The sequence below is a fragment of the Vidua chalybeata genome, chromosome 3 (genome assembly GCF_026979565.1).
Source record: "Vidua chalybeata isolate OUT-0048 chromosome 3, bVidCha1 merged haplotype, whole genome shotgun sequence".
NCBI classification, from domain to species: Eukaryota; Metazoa; Chordata; class Aves; order Passeriformes; family Viduidae; genus Vidua; species Vidua chalybeata.
This window is the reverse complement of record NC_071532.1, coordinates 90,436,961-90,458,356: the sequence shown is the minus strand read 5'-3', so window position 1 is coordinate 90,458,356 and position 21,396 is coordinate 90,436,961. Positions and strand designations below refer to the sequence as shown.

Sequence of the window (21,396 nt, the reverse complement as noted above, 5' to 3'; positions counted from 1 at the left end):
AGGAGGAATTTTTTAACCGGAAAGGTGATAAGATATTGGAATGGGCTGCCCAGAGAAGTGGTGGAGTCATTGTCCCTGGAGATATTTAAGGAAAGACTGGATGTAGCACTCAGTTAACAAAGTGGTGTTGGGTCATAAGTTGGACTCGATGATCTCAGAAGTATTTTCCAACCTAATTAATTCTGTGACACGGTTTCCAGCAGCATTCGGCTGTGCCAAGCCTTCCCCGGCGCCGGAAAGGGCCGGAGCTGGGCCGAGCACGCCCCATTTCCGACCGGGGCCGCGGCGGGGCCGCCGCCCGCCCTGGTGCGCAGGCGCGGCGGGGCCGGGCCATGCGCGGAGGTGGGTTTGAACCGTGGCGGGCGCTGCGAGCTCCCGAGCTGTGTCGCCAATGGAGCCCGCGCTGAAAGGTACCGGCTCGGCCGCCGTGCGGTGGCTTCTCCCGGCAAGGCCGAGAGGAGCCGCCGGGCTGGCGCGGGCTCCGCGCTGCCCACGCCCCCTGTCTCCTTGCGGCGCTTGTCCCGGCGCTTCCCGGCAGGGCGGGTGAATGACGGGCCGCTGTGGAGGCCCGGCCCGCGGTCGCGGCGTGTCAGGACTCCCCCGCGGGCTGCTCTGACTCGCCGCGAACCCTCCCGGTCCCGGCAGTGCAGCCTGGTGGTCGGCCCCGGGTGGAAGCGGGCTGTGCCCGGGCGCAGGCCCGGCCCCGCTGCGTGGCCAGCGGGGCGGACAGGGGCGGCCGCTTCCCTCCGCTCGTGTGCCCCTGTAGGGTGCTTCCCGGGGGGCACTGCCCGCCGACCCCTCTGTTCTTCCTACTCCGGTCAGCTGTGGCTTTCTTTTGCATCTCAAAATTTCTGCCTCGCCAAGTTGCCCTCTCATGGCCATTTTCCTCTGTGATCACCGCCTTCTCTGAGAACATCTAAGGCTGACGTTTACAAGAATCGATCTCTACTCAGAGCTCTTCTAGTTCAAAAAAAGCGCCAAGCACTTCCTCATTTTCCTTTCCATCAACTCTGCGAAAACTGCAAAAAGCCTTGCCTTTGGATGGAATATATTTTATTAGCTAAAATCGACTAATTATTGTAAAATACACCTTTGATCCTACTGCAAGTGCGTGAAGTTTTGAAGAAGCATCCCTTTAAGTCAGACTTCTAAGTTATTTCCATTACAATTATTTACATTTACAATTATTACAATTTATAATTTAGGGGACTTAGATACACTAAAAAAAATCAGCTGCTAAAGTCTGACACTCAGTGTACTAAAAGATGTATTTGCAACTAAATGCAACATATAGAAAAGAAACTTTTATTAGAAAGGCAGTTTAACCAGTTTTACTATGGTATATACTTCATTAGATTTTGTTTTCTGTCTTCTGATCCAGGTATTTCTGCCTTTGTAGAAGTTTGGTCGTCTAACAGAACAGAAAATTACTCAAAAACCTTTGAACAGCAGCTTCTTGATATGGGAGCAAAAGTAAGAAGACTGTGTTGAAATAAATGGAATAGGAAAGTTCTTAATTATAAATTAGCTTGCTTGTTCTACTTGTCACATATATTTCTTTTTAGTATGAGTTTTTAAAGGGCAAGAAGAGAGAAAATCAGAGACCTGAGAATAGACCAGTGTTCTGTAATATTCTTGCTACTGGCAGATGGGAAATGTATTTAAAGCCTTTCTACATCTACAGACCTCTTTGCATATCAATGTGATAGCGTGCTCCTTGTGGGAAGTATTAGGCTTGCCACAGACTGTGGGCAAAGCAAATCTAAGTCTTGAAAACCTGTGGTTTATAAGTGTGTACCTTATATTGTTTTGTTTTGTCAGCTTGTAAGCATCTGCTCTGTTTTTGTATGTTTCCTAACCCAAGTAACATGACATTTTAGCCTTCCATTCACTCTCCCACAAATCTGTTGCAGTTCCAGAAAATGCTAGTAAAAATACACCTTAAGAGTTTCAGTATATGTCTCAATGATTTTTTCCCATACCAGATATTGTTGACTTGTAGGTGCAAAAGATGTTTAATTGCCAGCTATAACATTTCAACCAGAGACCAAAGTCAAACTGGCATCTTCCCTTCTTGCACATTGTCGCTGGTTAATGGAGATTTCTACAACCCACATCATGCTCTAAAAAATACTTGTGTGGACTCCCAGTGCTCTTTAAAATGGGCATGTGTAGATGTCTCTTACTGTAATTTAGGAAATCTTGCTGCTCTCCCCAAATCCTCTCCTTCTGTATGAAGTAAGCTGAGTGAGTGTGACAGAACAGTTAGGGTAACTGGTTGTTCATTAAAGCAAACACAACTCTCAATAAATAAATTGAATAAAAAGAACAAGAAATACTTCTATGCTGTACCAGCAGACCTGTGTAATTCTATCCTGATGATGTAAGACTTTTATCTCACAGAAAATATGGCAGAAACATAAGCCTTCATAATTCTTCAAAATGGTCAAAATAGCCAAATATGGTGCAGGCAGATGATGCACATGAGCCTATTTAGTATATCCTTATGACTGAATAGGGATGGTCATGCCCCTTCCCTGTTCCAGACACTTCCCCGTTTTTGGCTTAGCACGTGGTCCTAAGCTGACTTGGTTCACTGTGTCAGGAAATTAAATTCTAAATTAGTTTTTTGCTAGATTGTTGATTCTGACATCTCAAAGTAAGTTCAGCTGAGCAGCAGAAGATGCACAGGGTAAGGGGAGGAAGTGAGAAAGGTGAGAGGGAGGTGTAAGGTGGTGCTCCTCCGTAATTTGGAGGCAAAGCTACATCAAGCATCCTTAGGACATGGGCTACAGCCAGACCCAGCATGCTGTAGGCAAAGTATAATGATGTAGCTGGGGACACAACAGAAAGTTACGGAGCTATTTCTATTCGGCTGGGGAGATGCTGCAGTAAAAAATGAGTTTTATTGATGTAACCACTTCAACAATCACAACTGATCAAGCAGTTCTGTGTAGGGTGCTTAGTCTCCACAAAGGAAGCTTTGTTTCTGAAAAATGGAGTATCTAGAACTCAAAACATCACTTGCCAATGGAGGCTGATAACTGAAAATTTGATCACCTGTGCTGACTTTAATTTTCTGTATTTCTTGTTTTTAAAGCATCCTCATATAATTTTTGTTAGTAGTAACTTCAGCCTTTCCCTCAAACTAAAAGCAATTTTTATTGATAAAAATTAGTTTAAAAAGTGAGGTTATCTGTACTCTTTAAGCCTGAGTTATTTTGCCTAAAAGATGTTTTATTATTTCTTTGGATATTGGCATCTGCTTTCTGCCCTGGCTGTTGAGTAAGAAATTATTTTGCACTATATAAATAAAAATGTTGCAAAATTAGTGATACACCTAGAGTAGGGAGCTGAAAATAGTAACCTTGAGGAGACTGAAAACAAAGGGCTATTCCATTCCTTTAGCCTGCATTAGCTTGCCTAATGAGACTGGAGTTTTGATTGCTTGAGGCTTCTTGTGAAGTTGGGAAAGATCAAAAGGGCCCTTGACATAATGTTTAGAATAAATCTTTACACTAATGGTGTATACACTAAAAATGGGCTATGCTAGATGGCTTCATTAGTGTATTCCAATTATCAGACTTAAATATGAGCTCTCTGTGTATTTCTGCAGGTTTCAAAAACTTTGAACAAGCACGTGACCCATGTAGTCTTCAAAGACGGACGTTTGACTACATGGAAGAAAGCACAGAAGATGGGTGTAAAAATAGTTTCTGTACTCTGGGTGGAAAAGTGAGTACTTGTGGTTATAATGAATGTGGCCTATTTCAGAGGTAGTATTTTATTAATCATAATTTTCTAGTATTTTTAATTGGAAAACTTAAATACAGAAGCCATTTTATTAATGTACTTGAAATAGCGATGAATCTGGGAGTAATGGTAACTTTTCTATGACATTCCTATTATAAAATATGTGACTTACACAAAAAGGTAAAATGTAAACTCTTAAAAAATGAATGTGATGAAGTAGTTTCATAGTATATTGCGGCTTTTATCCACTAACGGACTCAAGCAGCTGGAATGCCCGGCTATCGCTGCTTTCGGTGAGACTGCAGCCGCCATGTGAACAGGCGCTCCAGGGCTATGGCATTTGCCTCCCTGCTAGTGCTGAGCACTCCGGCGTGGGTAAGCAGCTTTGGTAGCTTTCTGCTGAGAGGAAGCGAAGGGACGAGAGAGGCACACTTTGCTTGTGAGCCTGGGAATGTTTATTTCCTGCGTGGTTGCTGCAATGGTTGAAGCAGCTGTTCCTAGTGCGGTGCAAGACAAAATGGCAAATGGACAAAGAGAGCATTGGGTTAAATAGGGGGCGGGCGGACGGGTGGAAATCCCCCTCGCTCAATAGGGACAGACAACAGGGGAGTTACGTGGAACATAACAACCTATGGGAACATGACAGAGGTGGGTACAGTGTTCTGGGACAAATAGGGTTGCAAAGGTGGGGTGATTGATACAGAACTTTCAAGAAGAATCAGGGAGTGGCTACAAGATTGACATGTAAGAGGTCCTGTGGTAAGCATCTTGGAGCAAACTATTGTGAGGGAAAATAGGGGTACAGAGAACCAACCTAACTAACATTTATTAAAATCTCTAACTGAACCAACCCAACATACAACAGTATATTTGTTAACAGTTCTACTCCTGTGTTTTCAGATGACATGTATAGACAGTGAAGGCCATACGTATGTTGAATACAGTTCTTCCATTTTCACATGTAAAAGCACATTTCATCAAGGGCATTGTACTGTTTCTGTACTTAAATTCTGTAAACAGAATAAATCCTAGCAAGAAAGAAAAAATCCACATGTATTCTGGTTCTTAAGATATTTGGCAAGTTCAGAACAAAACTTCATGAAGATTCTCTTCTACCATATGGAAAAAGTTAAATTTATTGTTTTAAAAATTGAAGAAAAATTTCATCTGTGCAACCAGTCCTTTAGAATTTGCTAGTCCATAGCTGCTTCTCTGAATTTACAAAGTGCGTGTGAAGCCTAACTACAATTTCAGATGAAGGGTAAAAACACAGTTTATGAATATGCATGTGTTAAACACTCCCGTCAATAAATCAATGTGATGATGGAAATTAGAATATAAATCAAGTAAAGAGGGCCTTACCTGTACCAGTTGCCATATGCATGGAGAGGTAGTGGTCTAAGTGCAAACATTTTGGGCTTGTTTTTTTAAAAAAGGGAGGGCACAAGGAGGGAGGGCAAATCTATGCCCTATAGGCACCTAAATGTAGGCCAGTACAGCCTGGAAACTTGTGATGCAAGTCCATTAGCCAAAAAAGAAATTCATGCATATCTACAGATGCAGGGGGGTTTTGGGTTTGGGGTTTTTTTTTTGGTTTGTGAGGTTTGTTTTGGTTTTGGTTGGGGTTTTTTTTTGTTGTTGTTTTTGTTGGTTTTTTTGGGGTTTTTTCTTGGTTTTTTTTTAGTTTGATTTTTTGTTGTTGTTTTTTGTTTTTTTTTTTTGTTTTGTTTTGTTTTGTTTTGTTTGTTTTGTTTTTTTTGGGTTTTTTTAAGTATGTCAGATATAGAAATTACAGCCACACAACCCAACCAGCTTTAACACCAAAGAAGAAATACTTCAGTTCCTAAAAATGAGGGTGATGCAAAATTTTGTTTATGTGAAAATATATTTCAGGGAACTGGTGCTATTTGAATGTGTGACAGTGATGATGATTTCAATACTGTTGTAAAATTAAATATGCTCTTCAGGTAGCTAAATGTATAAATACAGAATTTGAAATCTCAATCACGTGAACTATAAATTATTGAGGATTTGGATGTGCTGTAGTAAAAAGAATCTCATAAAGGTCCAGGTGAGTACAACCAATGGAAGAAGGGGAGAGTTTAGGACATGTCATACACAAATGGTCTTTCTGTGATAGCAGTTCCACCACAAGAGTCTTCTGTGCACTGCTGGAAGGCATTGAGTGGATGAACACTGTGGAAAGGTGAGGCATAGAAACAACTGGACATGTGATACTGTAGGGGACATCATGGAGTTTTGAAATCCAGGTGTAAAAACCTCAAGAAACTTTAACTTTTGCTCAATAACAGCAACAAAGGAAGAAGACAAGAGAAAGCATCTAGAGAGAAAACTTAGGTTGTTTGATAGGAAAGAGAAGGCTAGCATCTTCCTGGTATCTTTTAAGTTTTCCTGTTATAATTTTCTGACTAAAGCAAGGTCTTGGTACATGACTTAGAAGATGAAATTTGTTGGAACTTGAGGAGTCACCTAAAATAGATGTATTTTATTGCAGAGGAGGACCCAAGCTGTGAATTATGATTAAACTTCTCTGTAATCTTTTTCTTCTGCCCTTTAGTTAAAGTAAATGCCAAAGGGTACAGAAGAACATACAGCTTAGATTGGTGTATACTGTAAGAATTCATGAAAATATCATATCCTTGGGCAAAATATAGGTCAGGAGTAATGAATATTCCTACTGTTCATGGGGTTATTCAAATGATGCACAGGCAGTACAAAATTAAAGTGAGTCTGTGCTAGTATACATACTAATTTTTGGTTTTTGTAATAAGATAAGAGAACCAGGGTGCCTGACTACATTACATGTCTAGTACATCCATGTCTCAGACACTGGTAGGCAGAAGATAGAAGATAGTTTATTGAACCCTGGAACAATGTAAATAGGAAGGACTGAATAATATGTACGCATAAAATTATGGTCCTGTGTGAATGGAAACTTAGTTTAAACCTGATAATTTGTGTGAGCAAATCATGCCGAGTTCCTATGAGCTGAAGTTTTAGCTTTGCTAAAAGATGGCTTGATTAACCAGCTGCTTCGTTCAGTAGCAAGTGGAACATTCTCAAAATGGTCAGAAAAGCTGTGAAATGTTATCTCAGCAAGGTAAAAGTACGTATCAACTTCCTGGTGTAGACTGGGGGTGGGTGACTCCTGTAGGAGTGCAGTGCAAAACCAAGTATGTTAGTTATTGCTTGGTCTTACCTGGTTTGTGGATTGCTGTTCAAACTATGTCAGAGAACCTTTTCATAAGTATGTCTATAGTATAAGTGTTCATACTGGAAGACCAGACCCAAGGAATTCTATGACAATGCTCAAATTTAAAAAGTCTACTGTTCTGTTAAGAAGCTAAGACTGAAGGGAATAAAATTCTTGCTGGTATCAAGAAGGCTGTTTAAAGCAGTCCTCTTAAGCATATCAGAAAGATGACCATTGCATTTTGGTATTGCAGTAGACATTTTCATAGCATTGTTACCTTAGCAGCAGTCAAAAATCAAATTAAATTGGACATAAAACTTCATATAGTGGAATGACAGCGTTTTATCATGGTTATATTTGTAATGTTGCCAGAGGATGGCAAGGAGCTTAACTGAAGTTATAAAATAGTTTTCTTACAAGATGTGGTTGAAGAGACAAGAATGCTTAAGTCTGGAAAAGGAGTGGAGATGGGAGACTACTGTGAACACAAAGGTTTGTGTAGAGAGGCTAAATGGGAAATGAATGTATAGTTTCCTTTCCAGTAAAAAAGTTGGCATTACATCAATACACCTCGAGACAGATTCAGAGAAAACAATAAATGATGGGTTTTAATAACACAGGGTTAGACTGTAGAACTCCTTGTTGCAAAATCATAGTGAGCAAAAATTTACACAGGATAAAAAAAAAAATTGCTGAAGCAATCAAACATTTAATTTTATCAAAACCCAAGTATAGTATTGCATCTAACCATCTGAAAACCAGAAATCTGTGGAACACAGTAAACTGGGAATGTTTGGCTTTGTTTTTATGTTCTTACATGCTCTTGGGAATCTTGATATTGGAGGATACTGCAGGGTGCTGCTGTATATGATATTTAATCTGGATGCTACTTTTTGATGTTGGAGCTCTGAAAATACCAGACAAGAAAGCAAGTAATAAACAATTAGTCCAGCATTTCCTGATTCTCCTGCTTTGTGGAAAATACTCTCACACTTAACAGCTGGTGAACCCCTACTTCCATCCTGTTAGACTTGTACCCCAGTGTTGCCTTCCCCCTGAGCAGTGCTTGAGCTTCTCAGAGGAATATGCCCTATGAGCTGGAAAGTGCTATGATACTTTGTTTTCTCCATAAAATCCTGAAACATTTGAAGGGTTTGTGCAGTATTTAGTGATCATTGCCTTATTGAATTCTTACTTGATTTCTAGTGCTCTTTCCAGTGATTTGCCTCAAACTTTTATTGGAAGCTTCTGCTCTACAACATGAGCATCTATTTGAGCCTAAACTGTATGCAGTTCTACAGTTTAGGAAGTAATTTGAGAAGACATCTCTTTAAGATGAAAATTAAAAATCAGAAAAATTTATAACTGCAGAGTAACGCTATTTTAAATTTTAAAACAATTGTTTTAACAATTGTTTGCTTTTGTTCTTTTTTTCTTTCTTCTTTCTAAGAATGATAGCTGTGTCTAACTTTAAAATAAAAACAGCAAACAAAAGTAATGGACTTGCTGTCATGTAAAAAAATTTAAAGTGTAATGCAAAATGAGTGACAGCTTTGGGATCACTGAGAAAAAGTTTTACTGCTTCTTCAACACAAATACTTCAGTGAGCAGCCTAAAAAAAAATCAAAACCCAGGAACGAAACCCCATATAAAATAGAATAGCTACAATGCCCAAATTAGGCACACTTAATATTTCCACATCAAATGTGTAATTGTGAGGCTCTACCTGTGTTTTCTTAGCAGAATAACTCATCCCACAGATAAGTTATATAAATAATTTACATTTAGATTTGTCTGCAAAATAAAAGATTCATTTTAATAGTAATTTTTTTTCCATGTAGCTTCTCTGAATCAATGAAATCTCTGAACTAACGTAACTTTTCATGTAGTCTACATCTGTGCTGATTATCATCCAGAATTTAATAACAGCCACTAAAGTCCAGCTGGTAAATCTCTCTTTGATGCTCCTGAGAACTCTAAATTCAGTGAATTTGACAAATACTTGCAGTGGTTTGTCTTTCTCATCCATTCCAAGCCGAGTATGGATGAGGCCGTAACTGTACAGGCTCACACCATGTAGCGGTTCCATCGCTAGGTGTCACCAGAGCCACACGAGCGGCTGCTGCGAGCACAGTCCTGCAGCTTGGAAAGGTGTGGAAAATAACAGGAGTGGGAATCTTACCCTTCCAGAACAGCAATTTGGAGGGCATCATTGGCACAAAAATTTGGATCACATATTTGGCATCTAATACATTGGTGGGGGCAAGTGCAGGGTAAAGGGGTAACATTATAGTACTTACCTTAAAGTTACACACTTAGAAAGGGTTGGTGTTTCATTATTGCAGGGCTCAGATAGCTCTTCTTGCAATAAAGGTTCTCATTCTTCAAACAAAACTAAGAGAATAAAAACCCACCAAACCTTCTCTAATTTACTGTACAGGTGTCAAGAAACTGGAGTCCATGTTGATGAATCCCTGTTTCCTGCAGTAGACACTAATGAAGGATTTCTACTACCAATCAAAAAAGTATGTGTTTTTTTTAAATGGGCCTAGAATAAAAAACTTTAAAGTTTGAACTTGACTTTTTGGCCTCAAGCATTTGAACTATTTTCAGAACATTCTGTAAACTCTACCTGTCCATCTGAGTAAGAGTTTAAAGACTATTGCTGTGATCATGTGACACCCTATCTGAAGAAGGTATACTACAAATCAAGTTTTTGTGTTGGTAATTAAAAATATTAAGATTTAAATTCAAATTGTATAACAATGACTAATCAAAAAAACATGACTACTCTGTGGCATATGTTTTACAGAGTTGTAACAAATACTTGTATTCTTAAAAACTACCTTTAAATCTTTAACTTTGTTGCAAACAAAAAAAAAAGTCTGTTAGGTTCTTTCTTATTTATTATTAAAGTTTACTTTGTAAAATGCTAATTTCTGTGATTACCTGTGACTCTCAAAGAGGTGATAAGCAGCATAAATACCAATAATAAATACTGTGACAAAATGGTAGGCAAAATAGGAGGTGTCATTATTTTGGCAGTTTTATACATATAGTTAAGAGTTTTGTCTGTCTTGTAGCACAAATGTATGCAGCCAAAAGACTATGTAGAAAAAACTCCAAAAAATAACAGAAAGCTTCAGAGAAGACTGAACCAAATGGCTAAAGAGTTAGCTCTACAAAAGACAGCAGTTAATGCTGGTAAGAACTATTTTTTACTAAGATCCAAAGTTTTTTTTAAAGCACTTGATGGGGTTTTGGTGTTTGTTGGTTGGGGTTTTTGTGAGCTTTTTGCATCTTGCTATGAGATATGAAGTTGATGTCATTTTTACAGAGTTCTTTGCCGTTCTGTTGTGTTAAGGCATCTGTAATGATCTTGATCTAAGAAAACTTTTTTTTTTGCCAAGTCTTTTTTTTTTTTTTTTTAGAAAAGAATGAAACTTAATCTCAGGTTATTATAGCATTTAAATATTAATATATAAATACAATTTCTTTGTGCAGATACAGATGTACCAGTTTTATTATTTGAAGACAATGGTTCACTTATATACAGCCCTGTTATTAAGACAAAAGATCAATGCAATGAAATGGAAAGAAGAATAAAGGATATGAAGGAAAAAAGAGAGAATCTTTCTCCTACTGGTAAGAAGTTGAATTTTACTTACTTGTGAACACGCACAAATGGCTGCTGGTTTTATTGCTGACTTTTTCGTACACCTGTGCTCTCACCTTTAGAATTTTTTTCATATCTTGATTGGATGTCTGGAACACAGTGGTTGCAAAATAATTTTTTGATCACTAGGCTGCTCAAGAGGACTAATGTTTAAGCTAGACTTTCTAGCCATGTAAATTGATATTCTCACCTCTTGCTTAAACTTTACAGTGAAACTCTAAATCTTATTTCCTGTTAAATTTTAATGTGGATGCTGTGCATGACAAAGACTGTAATGTTATTGCTCCCACATCAACAGTTTAAAAAGGACCCCAGAACTGATGAGATATCTGTCCAGGTACTGAAAAACAGGACTTAAGAAAAATAAATTTGAATAACCTAATTAAATAAATATAGTTGATTTTAAAATGAATATTCTAATGAATTAAATCTAGATTGTAGTTTTCAGATTTTTTCAGTGTTTGCATTGCCTTACTGAGAAAATATTAAGGTCTAAGTCATTAGGTTTTGCCAATTACTATAAAAAATGTTGAATGTGGAACATCTTTTGGTGGAGCAGCATCTGTAGTATTTGAAGTTTTAGGATATGCATGTCAGCTAGACTGTCAATTTCTAATTTCACAAACAGTTGTGAAAGTAAAGAAACAGTAATACATAGATGAAAAATCTCAGTTTATTTTAGTGAGGCTTGTATTTATTTTCTCTCCAAATTTTAAGGTAAACCTTCAAACATTAAAAGCATTTCTGCTATATCAAGATGTGATTGCCAATTGAAAGACTTCACAGATTCTTTAGTAAAATGCCTCAACAGGCCTTAGAAATATCAGTAATAATTTCTAAATAGTTTTACATTATTCTTTAGTTTCAGAAAAATGTGCTGCTGAGTTACCTAGAAAAAATGCTTACAAATATCTAATAGCTTTTTTATATTCCTAGGTTCACAAATTACTCAAGCACTTCCAAGTAACTCATCAGGAGACTGCCCACTTTCTACTTGTATCTTAACTAATTCAGAAGATGAGCTGCTACCTGGTAACTAACACAACTTAATATATTACAGAAATTAAAAATAATACATGGCCTTTATATCTTACTTTGGAAAGTACAGTATAGTGAAATGACAACTGTATCTATTTTCTCTATCTTTTATATTTAAAGCTGAATTATCTTAGTTTTTCCTTACTAAAGAAGGAATGTTGTACTAAGAAGTCAAGAAAAATGGAGCATGAGGAATACCACTGGGTAAATGCTCTGCCTTACTGCTGTACTGCTTGCCTCACTTCCTCCTCTCTACTCATACCACTCCCTTTTAATAACTTTCTGTCCTACATGGTATCAATCTTCTCTGCTCTTAACAGTGATCATATATAGAACACAGAGTGCACACCAGAGAGTGTGATGTGGGAAGTTTAAAAGAAATCTGAATGAGGGTAAGACCTCAAAGAACAGAAATGTCTTCCAAATTTTCAGTTGAAAAACATGAATTTGAAAGTTAGCCTAATGTGTTTTTCAGATTAAGTGGTCAAGTTTGATGAAATAACACAAGTTAAAATAAATCAGCTTTTTAAATGTTTTATGGTTTTAGATGGATTAAAATAATTTGTTAGCAAGGTAAGAACCTTTTAAAATTATTCTCATAAAGTTAGGGGTTTGTTCCTGTGTTTTGGTGTATTAGGGCATAAGAGAAGAGATTGTGAAGTCTGTTGAACTACATCAGTGAACCTCTTAATAATATTGATAATGTATGCGATAGGTTTGTGCTTCAGACCTCCTGTCGTCTGTCAGTTACAGGGGCAAAAAGCTCAAGTCAGATGCTGGCCTTGATCTCAGTAGAAAAGTGAGGAGAAGGGAGTCTTTGGAATTTGTAATGAGGGTCACTAGAGCAGTTTGCCTGCTCTGTGTTCTCCATCAAAAGGAAGCTATACCACATGCTATTTTGAGGTGTTATATTTTATTGACATCATGCAGGAATTCTGTCATGTTGGCTTACCTAAGAACACAGTGGGTATCTTGCTGCCTGCGACAGCTTGTTATGTCTTCATGCAATATTAGTGAGAAGTGATAGCTGAATACTGGAAGTAGCATAGCTGTGCCAGCAAACTCTTTTACTTTGGTAGATATGTGCTGATGAGGTAGAACATGGTAATTTGAGAGCTTTGCCTTGCATATGTTCTTCAACTTTGCAACTGCACAATGTAATTTTACATTAAGAGCAGACCACCGATTCCCATGACAGCTTTAAGTGTAGCTTCCATCTCCAGTGCTCTGTGACAGTGTCCCCTATGTTTGTGCCTAAGAGATATATGAGATTGGTTAACAACAGTTTAGAAAGGTCAAGAAGCCAGATTAATTTGAGGATTGAAGCTGACTTCATCAGTTGTCAGTATGAGAAACTGATAATATCACGTGAAATTTCTCTCTATATGTTTTATTTTTCTTAATATAGTTAGCTACACTATATGTTTAAAAATATTATCTATATTTAGTAAGCAAATAACATCAAGAACATACAGAAGGAGTATTGCTGTGATGTTACACTCAACAACTACTTAAGCAAAAGCTTCTATTGCAATTTTCTTGTAGAGCAACAGGATTTTAAAAAATGTGTGTTGATTTATCAGAAATACTAGCTTGTTTCAGAGCAATTTATTGTGAAGAGTTATGAATAGATTCTATGTAACACCTAACACAAATTAATTTCATAAGAATAGCTACGAGAAATAATTCTTTATCCACATTCTAATTATTTTTAACACATGGTTTTGATGTATATGATATGATAGTATGGTGTTGTATTTAATTCCATCTTAACTGCAAAATCTTCAAAGTGGTACTAGTGCTATGGTAGCAAAAATTATTATTGCGTTTGCACTGTTACTAAAACTAACTTTATCAGCATATAAAGTTTCTCTACAAATGCAAGAGGAATAATGAGTTTATTTCAAGAAAGCAGAATGGGACTTGTGGGTGCTTATGACCAGGTAAGGTGATAAAATAGCTAGAGCTGTTGTAGGTTCTTGTCAGCACAGAAGGTCCTTTGTTTCCAATCCATTTTCTGTTCAGTTTTCGTTGACTTGCCATATAATATCCAGAGAAGTGGCGAATTTTTTTTTTTTTTCCAGTTCAGGAATTCCATATATATTTCACTAAGAAATTGATACTTTCTGTTTTGTTCAAGACATTTATATTGCCACGTGGTTTTGTTTTGCAGAAGAACAAATGGAAGACTGCTTGAACTCAAGTTGTGATTATCTTTGGAGAACTGAGACATTAAAGGGACAGAGAACAGCGGTAGCAGAACATGCCTGTGATGGTTGGACTGATATTCATGTGTCCATGAGCGCATCAGTGAATTCTCCATCACATGGTAATGAGGAGAAGACATTAACACCAAAACGACATACCAGAAGTTTAACAAAGAAACAGATTATACAGCCTATTTTGGATGACAGATTGTCTTTAGGAAAGAAACATTTAAAGTTTTCAAAGAAAAATCAGAAGAACAAGAAGAGCAAGACTACTTCAATTGCAAATGAAAGTTCTCTTCTTGAGAGCTTTGATCATATTACTCCTTCCAAAAAAATAGTCCAGTTAAATACTGTTCCTGCTTTGACTGATAGTCTCTCTAATTCTCTCACTATGAATAGTGAATACTTAAATGCATATTCACTGGATAAAAGCTTCCCTGTCGACAGAAATGACTGTGTTCTTGAAGACAAGAAGAGGAAAAAACGACAAACATTACCAAGTTTGAAGCTGGCTACCTCAGAACTGGGTGCATCAGGCTCTAAGGGGTTCTTGCAAGCAGTTACTACACATAGCAAGTCTTACTGCACTGAAGAGGCTTCTTATGAAGACTTCTTTTCATCATGTAATTCAAATGAAAATGAAGTACAGATACAAGTTCCAAAGGAATCACAGAATCCTCCTGAAATTTGTTGCAAAGACTCTTTTACAAGCATGGACCTACATGATGTGAGTTTCTGTGAGCCATGTAACACTACTAAGATAAGTAGGAGGACGTCTATTTCAGTAAATGATTTTCCAGTAAAGCAAAAAATCAAACCAGCTAAACATCCAGGAAGCATACCATTAAATATATCAGGTGGTGAAAAAGATGACACTGGAGAAGCTCTAGATGCTGATGATGTGAACAGGCTGCCACAGCATGCTCATGAAAAATCCTACAACAGTGTAAATGTCTGTGCTCATACTTCTGGTAAGTTACTACATAGAGCTGGAAAATCAAAAGATATCATACTGCATTAGATATACTAATGCAACTAAATTGCAAAATGAACTGCCATTCCAAAAGGAAAAATACTTCAGAAACACACCAAAAGAAGAAAGTGCTGTGATACTGACTTAATTACTGAGTCAAATAAATGAATGCATAGAATCCAAAAGAACACCTATTTGTTTTCACATGCCTTAGAAACAGAAAGTAGTAAGAGATAAGGAAACTGCTCATTATACACACCAAAAGTAATGTTGAGCCTTGTTTCTCTTAGTTTCCTAACTTTCTGTTGCTATTCAAAATCTGTTTAAGAAACCATGGTCTCATCATAGGTTCCCTTGTTCAAACTATTTTTATTTCACATGTGAAAATTTTTACCAAAATTGCAGTTAGGATCATAAAATCTCTGGTGGAAAAAAATATTTGAGTTAGCAATGTCTAACTTGTGCAGTGAAATAAGACCTGCAAGACTTTCAATGTAAGCATCTTTTTCAACCATTACTTTTTTATATGGAGCTGATATTAATTTTTAATTATAATTTTAAGAGTATTTTTTATATTTAAGCATTTTCAAGTTGGTTTAACATAAAGTGTTTTTATGTAAATGTATACTAAAATATAGAATCTCAGGAACTTCTCTAGAAGATGCGCCTAACCTGCATTAGAATAATTTTCAGATTTTGATATTTTGAACTTTGTCAAGCTTTACATGGGGTTGAATATTTGCAACTATAATTGTATATTTTAGTAATTTATCTTCCCTAGAAAATTCTGTAGTAATGCATCAATTAATTATAAAAATTAATTATCAACTTAAAGGGCTCAACAAACTTGCTATCAGACTTAACGAAATCCAGTGGGAATGTTGAACTATGACTGTGCCTATACATGTGAATAATAAGCTGCTGAACTGTGAAGTGCCATTGGTACTTTTCTTGCACAGTTTAAAAACAGTGGATGCAGATGTATGTTATACAGGTATAAATGTACATCCATAAATGACAACTTTCTGCTCCAAGTGATAGATGAGCCATGAAGTAGAGGTTCTGTGTTGGATCTTGTTCTCCCCAAGAAGGAGGTGCTGCTGAGGAATGTGAAGCTCAAGGACAGCCTTGGCTGCAGTGACCATGAAATGTTGCAGTTCAAGATCTTGGGGCAGCAAGGAGGGAATACAGCAAGCTTATTACCCTGGACTTTGGCTTCACCAGGGATTTGCTTGGTAGAGTACCATGGGAAGAGGTACCCAAGGGATGATATTCAAGGATTGTCTCCTGCAGACTGAACAACACATCTCTATGAAGAAGAAATAATGGAAGAATGCCAGGAGGCCTGCATGGATGAAGATGGAGCTCCTGGACAATCTTAAACACAAACAGGTAGTTTTCAAAGAGCAGAATCAGGGAAAGGTGTCCTGGGAAGAACACAGAGAAATTGAACAGCCACAGATCTGATTAAGAAGGTTAAAGCAGTATCAAAAGTAATTCAGGCCAAGCATATGAAGGGTAAATAGAAAAAAGCTTCTTTAGATGTGTCAGCAACAAAAGAGAGACTAGGGAAAATATGGGTCCTCTAAGGAATGGTGTAGCAATTTACCCAGGATGTGGAGAAGGCTGACATACTCACCATGGTTCTTTGCCCCAGGCTTCACCAGCAAGTGCTTCAGCCACACCACCCATGTTGCAGCAGGTGAAAGCAGGGACTGGGGGAATTAAAAACTGCCTGCTGTAGGAGAAATCCAGGTTGGAGACCTCTAACTCTGGAGCCCCAAGCACAAGAAAGAAGTTGACCTGTTGGAACAAGCCCAGAACAGGTGACAAAGATGATCAAAGGACTGGAGCACCTCTTCTATTAAGACAAGCTGAGAAAGTTGGGCATGTTCAGCCTGGAGAAAAGAAGGCTCTGAGTAGACCTAAGAGCAGTGTTCTAGTACCTAAAGGAGGCTTACAAGAAAGCTGCAGAGGGACTTTCTGTGGGGCATGTAGTGATGTGACAAGGGGCAATGATCTTAAATGAAAATGAGTAGGTTTAGGTTAGCTATTAGGAAAAAATTCTTTACTCTGAGTGTGCTGAGGCACTGGAACAGGTAGCCCAGAGTTGTGGACCCCTCATCCCTGGAAGTGTTCATGGTGAGGTTGGATGGAGCTCTGAGTAATCTGGTCTAGTGGAAGGTATACCTGTCTATTGCAGTGGAGTTGGAACTAGATGATCTTTAAGGTCCCTTCCAACCCAAACCATTCAATGATTCTATGTAATATATGAACCCACTGTATGTGGTTTTTTGCCACGTGTCAATGTACTAGAAGATGATCCTTAAATTGTATAGTTCCTAATGTCAAAGAGTCTGGTTTCCGTTATACAGTCATGGAAACAAATAGGGAAGGAGAAAAATCACAGAGTATTCTGAGCTGGAAGGAAGGGACCCACAAAGATCACCAAAGTCGAGTTCCTGGCCCTGCATAGGGCAGCCCCAAGAATCACACCATGTGCCTGAGAGCATTGTCCAAATGCCAAATGCTTCTTGAACTCTATCAGGCTTACTTACTATGTTGAAACTTAGTTATTACAGTTAATTTTAGATTTAATTAAAACTTTTAAATTCCAGCAACTAAATTATGATCACTGTTCTAGCATGTCACACTCTTATTTTCATGCTGGACAATGTGTTTAAAATAATAGATTTTAGAGACCCAAAAAAAAAGAGGAATAGGATTCAGCAAACATAACTTATCCAATGTTTATAGTTTTTTGTCCTTTTTGTTAGGAATGTCTGTAGGTCTCAGTTTGTGTTTGTAGTGATTTTAATAGTATTTGTGTTATATGAGTGATAGCCATTTTCCCAAGTATTGTATATTCAGCTTCATGCATCTTTTGTGTAGTCAAGTAGGACCTCAAGTTTGACAGCTTGAATGAGACCACTTAAAAATGGAAGGAATCAATAATATAAAAGAAGTTGTGATTTCCCTAATAATGCAAGTTTTGTGGTAGAAAATGAAAATCTTGTATTACACTTACTCCTGTGATTCTCTATGGTGGAATAATTGATTTTTATTAATTATGGGTTAAGTATTTCCTTTTATAATTAAATGTAAGTTGTTTCTTGTCCCTATTAGTAAAGAAAATGTAAATTGGGGTTTTTTTGCTATATACTGTACATTATTTGAAAGCTGGTAAATCCAGTATATTTTCAAAAACTAATGAATTCTCTTCATTCATCATATATATATGGTCACGAGTAATCAAATAGCCATATAAAATGTTATATCCATTTTAAATATCAAACATTTTTCTTGCCCATTTTTTGTGTTGTGATTTTATGTCAGTGGCACTTTTACCCAGTATCTTTAATGACAAGAAGATTTAATAAGCTTTCTTTCCATTGACTACTTGGAACATTTCATTTTAAAGTAGAATATGCAGGCTAATCTGAAACCAAATTTTTGAGGCCTGATGCTTATGTGGTAGCAAGCTTCAGGTTCCTTTGCAGGGCACCTTCAAGGCTGCCCAGTTGTTCTGCTGAAATAAATACTGCAACTTATGTTCATCTACAGGTCACATGACTTTTCATCTGCAAGCTACAACAATAAATAATAATGGACAAGGAATGCAAGAGTATATTCTCTTGAGCTTTTATCATGCAGAGATCATTTAGCAATTTGAACTCAGACGTAGTATTACTTCCAGTCTTAAAAATAAACTTAAGGCTTATCTGAATGAATTTTATATATTTATGGTAATGTGGAAGGCAAATATTATCTTAATTGGCAAAAAGACTTAAACTAAGATCCATTGTACTGTAATTAATGTAGTTCAGTGTTAAGCTGGAAAATCTGGAATGTCATTCTGTTATTTTGTAGAAGAAATCATTGTGTTTAATTTAGATTAATGAGTTTTACCTGAGGCTCTAGGTGTTACGGGTCTTAATGCTGCTAAAATACTGTTTATGTCTTTAAAATTGCACATGTGAAAACTTCCTTTGTTTTCTTGTGTGCCTTTGGTTTTTTTCAGCTTTGGAAGAAGATAGGCTCACTAAAATATTTTATAATGTCCTCTGTTGACATTTTTATGTCCTTTTAAAAAGCAAATGAGGTGTGAAGAAGAAAGCTGTTTCTTCCTTGATTCCGTGTTTTATTTATTGTCACAAAAAGTTGAATTGTAACTAATTATTAAAACAAAAGAGGACAAGTATTTCTGAGCAGAGGAACAGGTTGAGGATTATTTTGATGTAGTCAAATTGGCCAAAGCCTGATGGCACTTGTCCTAGAGCACATAACAAACTGCATAAAATTTTTATAAACCATTAACAGGCTCTCTCTGAAGACCTGGGGACGGGGGGCGGGGCACATATGTTTTCAGAAAACTTGAGGAAATTATGTTCTGTATAATAAAATCTTGTTTGCCCATGCTTCAGTAATATCTACAATAATAATAACAACAGAAGATATTAAATATTCTGTGCATGTGTACCTGAAGGATTACTAATGATGACAAATTTGGACTTAATTCCTTCATAGTTGGGGTAAATACCTCTATGGATAAGTACAAAATAGTAGATACAACATACCTTAAGTGACACTTCATAACAATATTTTTAAAGTAGAGATCTATACTATAGTAAAAGATTTTATTAGATAGACATGGTTTATTTGATTGAGCAGAACTAGCTCATATTGCCCAATCACTGCTTTTCAATTCAATGGGAATATCAAATGGAATTTTGAAGATAATATTCTGGTTCAAAACTTCTCATTGGTGTTAAAATTATCATGACTGAATAGGAGCTTAAATTGCAAAGTAAAATCTCTAAATTGTGATAATGCTTCAGAGGGCTCAGTTGTTCATTTTGTTGCCAATCATTGAGCAGTGTTTTGGAAGAGAATTTAGGGGATCTAATCAATCGCAATGGCAGGAGTTAGCTGCATATTTGAACTTAGTTTAGGGAGAACTTACACTGGATGCAATCGCTTCAAAAACTTCTGTCAACTTTAAAGTTCTCTAGGAAAAGCTACCAAAGATGAAAACTCATAATTTGTGCTTGAGTGACTGCTTTAAAAAGAAGTAATCTGGAAAAAACAGAAAATAGTGAAGCTTGAGACTTATAGGATGGAAAAGCTGGAAAGTGCTTGAGAAGTGCTGATAGACAGGAATGGAATAGCGAAGAATAGCCCTTATTAATGTAGTGCCTAGGATCTGTGAGCTGATAATCAGAGATAAGGGACATTATCCCCTCTCCTTGCTTTCCTGTAAATATGAAGAACCCGCGGGAGCAAAACCAAACTGGAAAGAAGTCGGAGAATACAGGTTTTAAGAGTTTAAGCCCGGCTGTGGAGCCTGAGCATTCAGGCCAAGAGTAGTAAAAAGAGTATTAGACCACTTTCCACTGTTAGTCCCCATCCCAAGCTACCCCTCAAAAAAAACCCAAAAACCTGAAATAACCTAATGGAAATTAACAGAGACTACTTTGGGTAAAGCAGTGGAGTACATGATCCCCTTACATCCTATGCAGTCATGCAATTTGTTTTATTTTTTAAAGATTGGAAATGCATCATTAAAAGTTCTGGTTTTTATGGAAAAACAGGTCATTCTTTTCTTTATTGTGTGGCAAGATGCTTTCTCTTCTACTTGCCTTTAGTCTTCCTCAGATTGAAAATGGTGGCCCTCAGTGCAATACTAAATAAAATTAACATAGCTATTAGGTATCTCTTTATTACATGACACTGTATACCTAAATATTGAATTTAAATCAACAATTGTACCTGAAAACCAGGTTTACACATATTACACAAAAATTTCTGCAATAAATTTTGACTAGTTTAAAGATTATAATAAAGAGAGTAATCATAATGGATTGTAATTTGATGTTCTGTCACCTCAAGAATTAAGAGTTTAAGTAGCTGACAGAGGAAAAACAAATTATTCTTAATTATATATGCATACTATATAGGGATAGTACCCTTCAGTATTTTCCAAAACTAATCAAAGAAACTTAGTTGGCAAGAGCTCAATTTAGGCCACTTAAATCACTAATTAAACTTTTTTAAACTGATCTCATCCATTTCTTTGAAATGAAAAATGAACAAATGCTCTAAAGTAAACTTTATTGAATGACATTTGGGAAAAATTCTCTCCCTAAATTTAGAGTAATTAAAGCTTAATTGTTTAAAAGATAGATGAAAATTTTTCATCTTGGGCAAGCAAGCTAATTTCTCAAATGATTCAGAAGTTTATTATTTAGTTCTTAAAATCGTCCTGACAGAGTTGAAAAATTCATAAAATGCATAATGAAAAATACTGGTTTTTGACAGAGTGCATTCTTATGGATGGTTCCTTTTCATATATAATTGGTCTCATATGCCCTTATGTGCACAGAATCCTTGCCTGCCAACAGTTTCTAGCAACAGTTTGCTAGATTTGCATGCAAAGGATTTGAAAACAAGTTTCCGACCTCCATGTCATTTTATATAAATAAAGTGTGTACTGAAAGCATTGATGTGTCAGTAAGAAAAAGAAAATCTAGCC

At 36.9% G+C, this 21,396-nt stretch overlaps 1 protein-coding gene across 3 annotated transcripts in view; it reads left to right on the top strand.

Annotated features, from left to right (window-relative positions):
* Window positions 1–326: 326 nt before the first annotated feature.
* MCPH1 (microcephalin 1) overlaps window positions 327–21,396 on the top strand; it is a 124,999-nt gene continuing 103,929 nt past the window's right edge. For all 3 annotated transcript variants that reach the window (XR_008429861.1, XM_053937901.1, XM_053937902.1), the window contains exons 1-8: window positions 327–410; window positions 1,382–1,473; window positions 3,617–3,735; window positions 9,408–9,492; window positions 10,051–10,171; window positions 10,472–10,612; window positions 11,580–11,675; window positions 13,855–14,862. Coding sequence is in view for 2 of the 3 variants with exons in the window: in XM_053937901.1 (XP_053793876.1) it covers window positions 392–410; window positions 1,382–1,473; window positions 3,617–3,735; window positions 9,408–9,492; window positions 10,051–10,171; window positions 10,472–10,612; window positions 11,580–11,675; window positions 13,855–14,862 (1,681 nt within the window). In the remaining variant the exon portion in view is untranslated. The remainder of the gene's footprint in view (window positions 411–1,381; window positions 1,474–3,616; window positions 3,736–9,407; window positions 9,493–10,050; window positions 10,172–10,471; window positions 10,613–11,579; window positions 11,676–13,854; window positions 14,863–21,396) is intronic.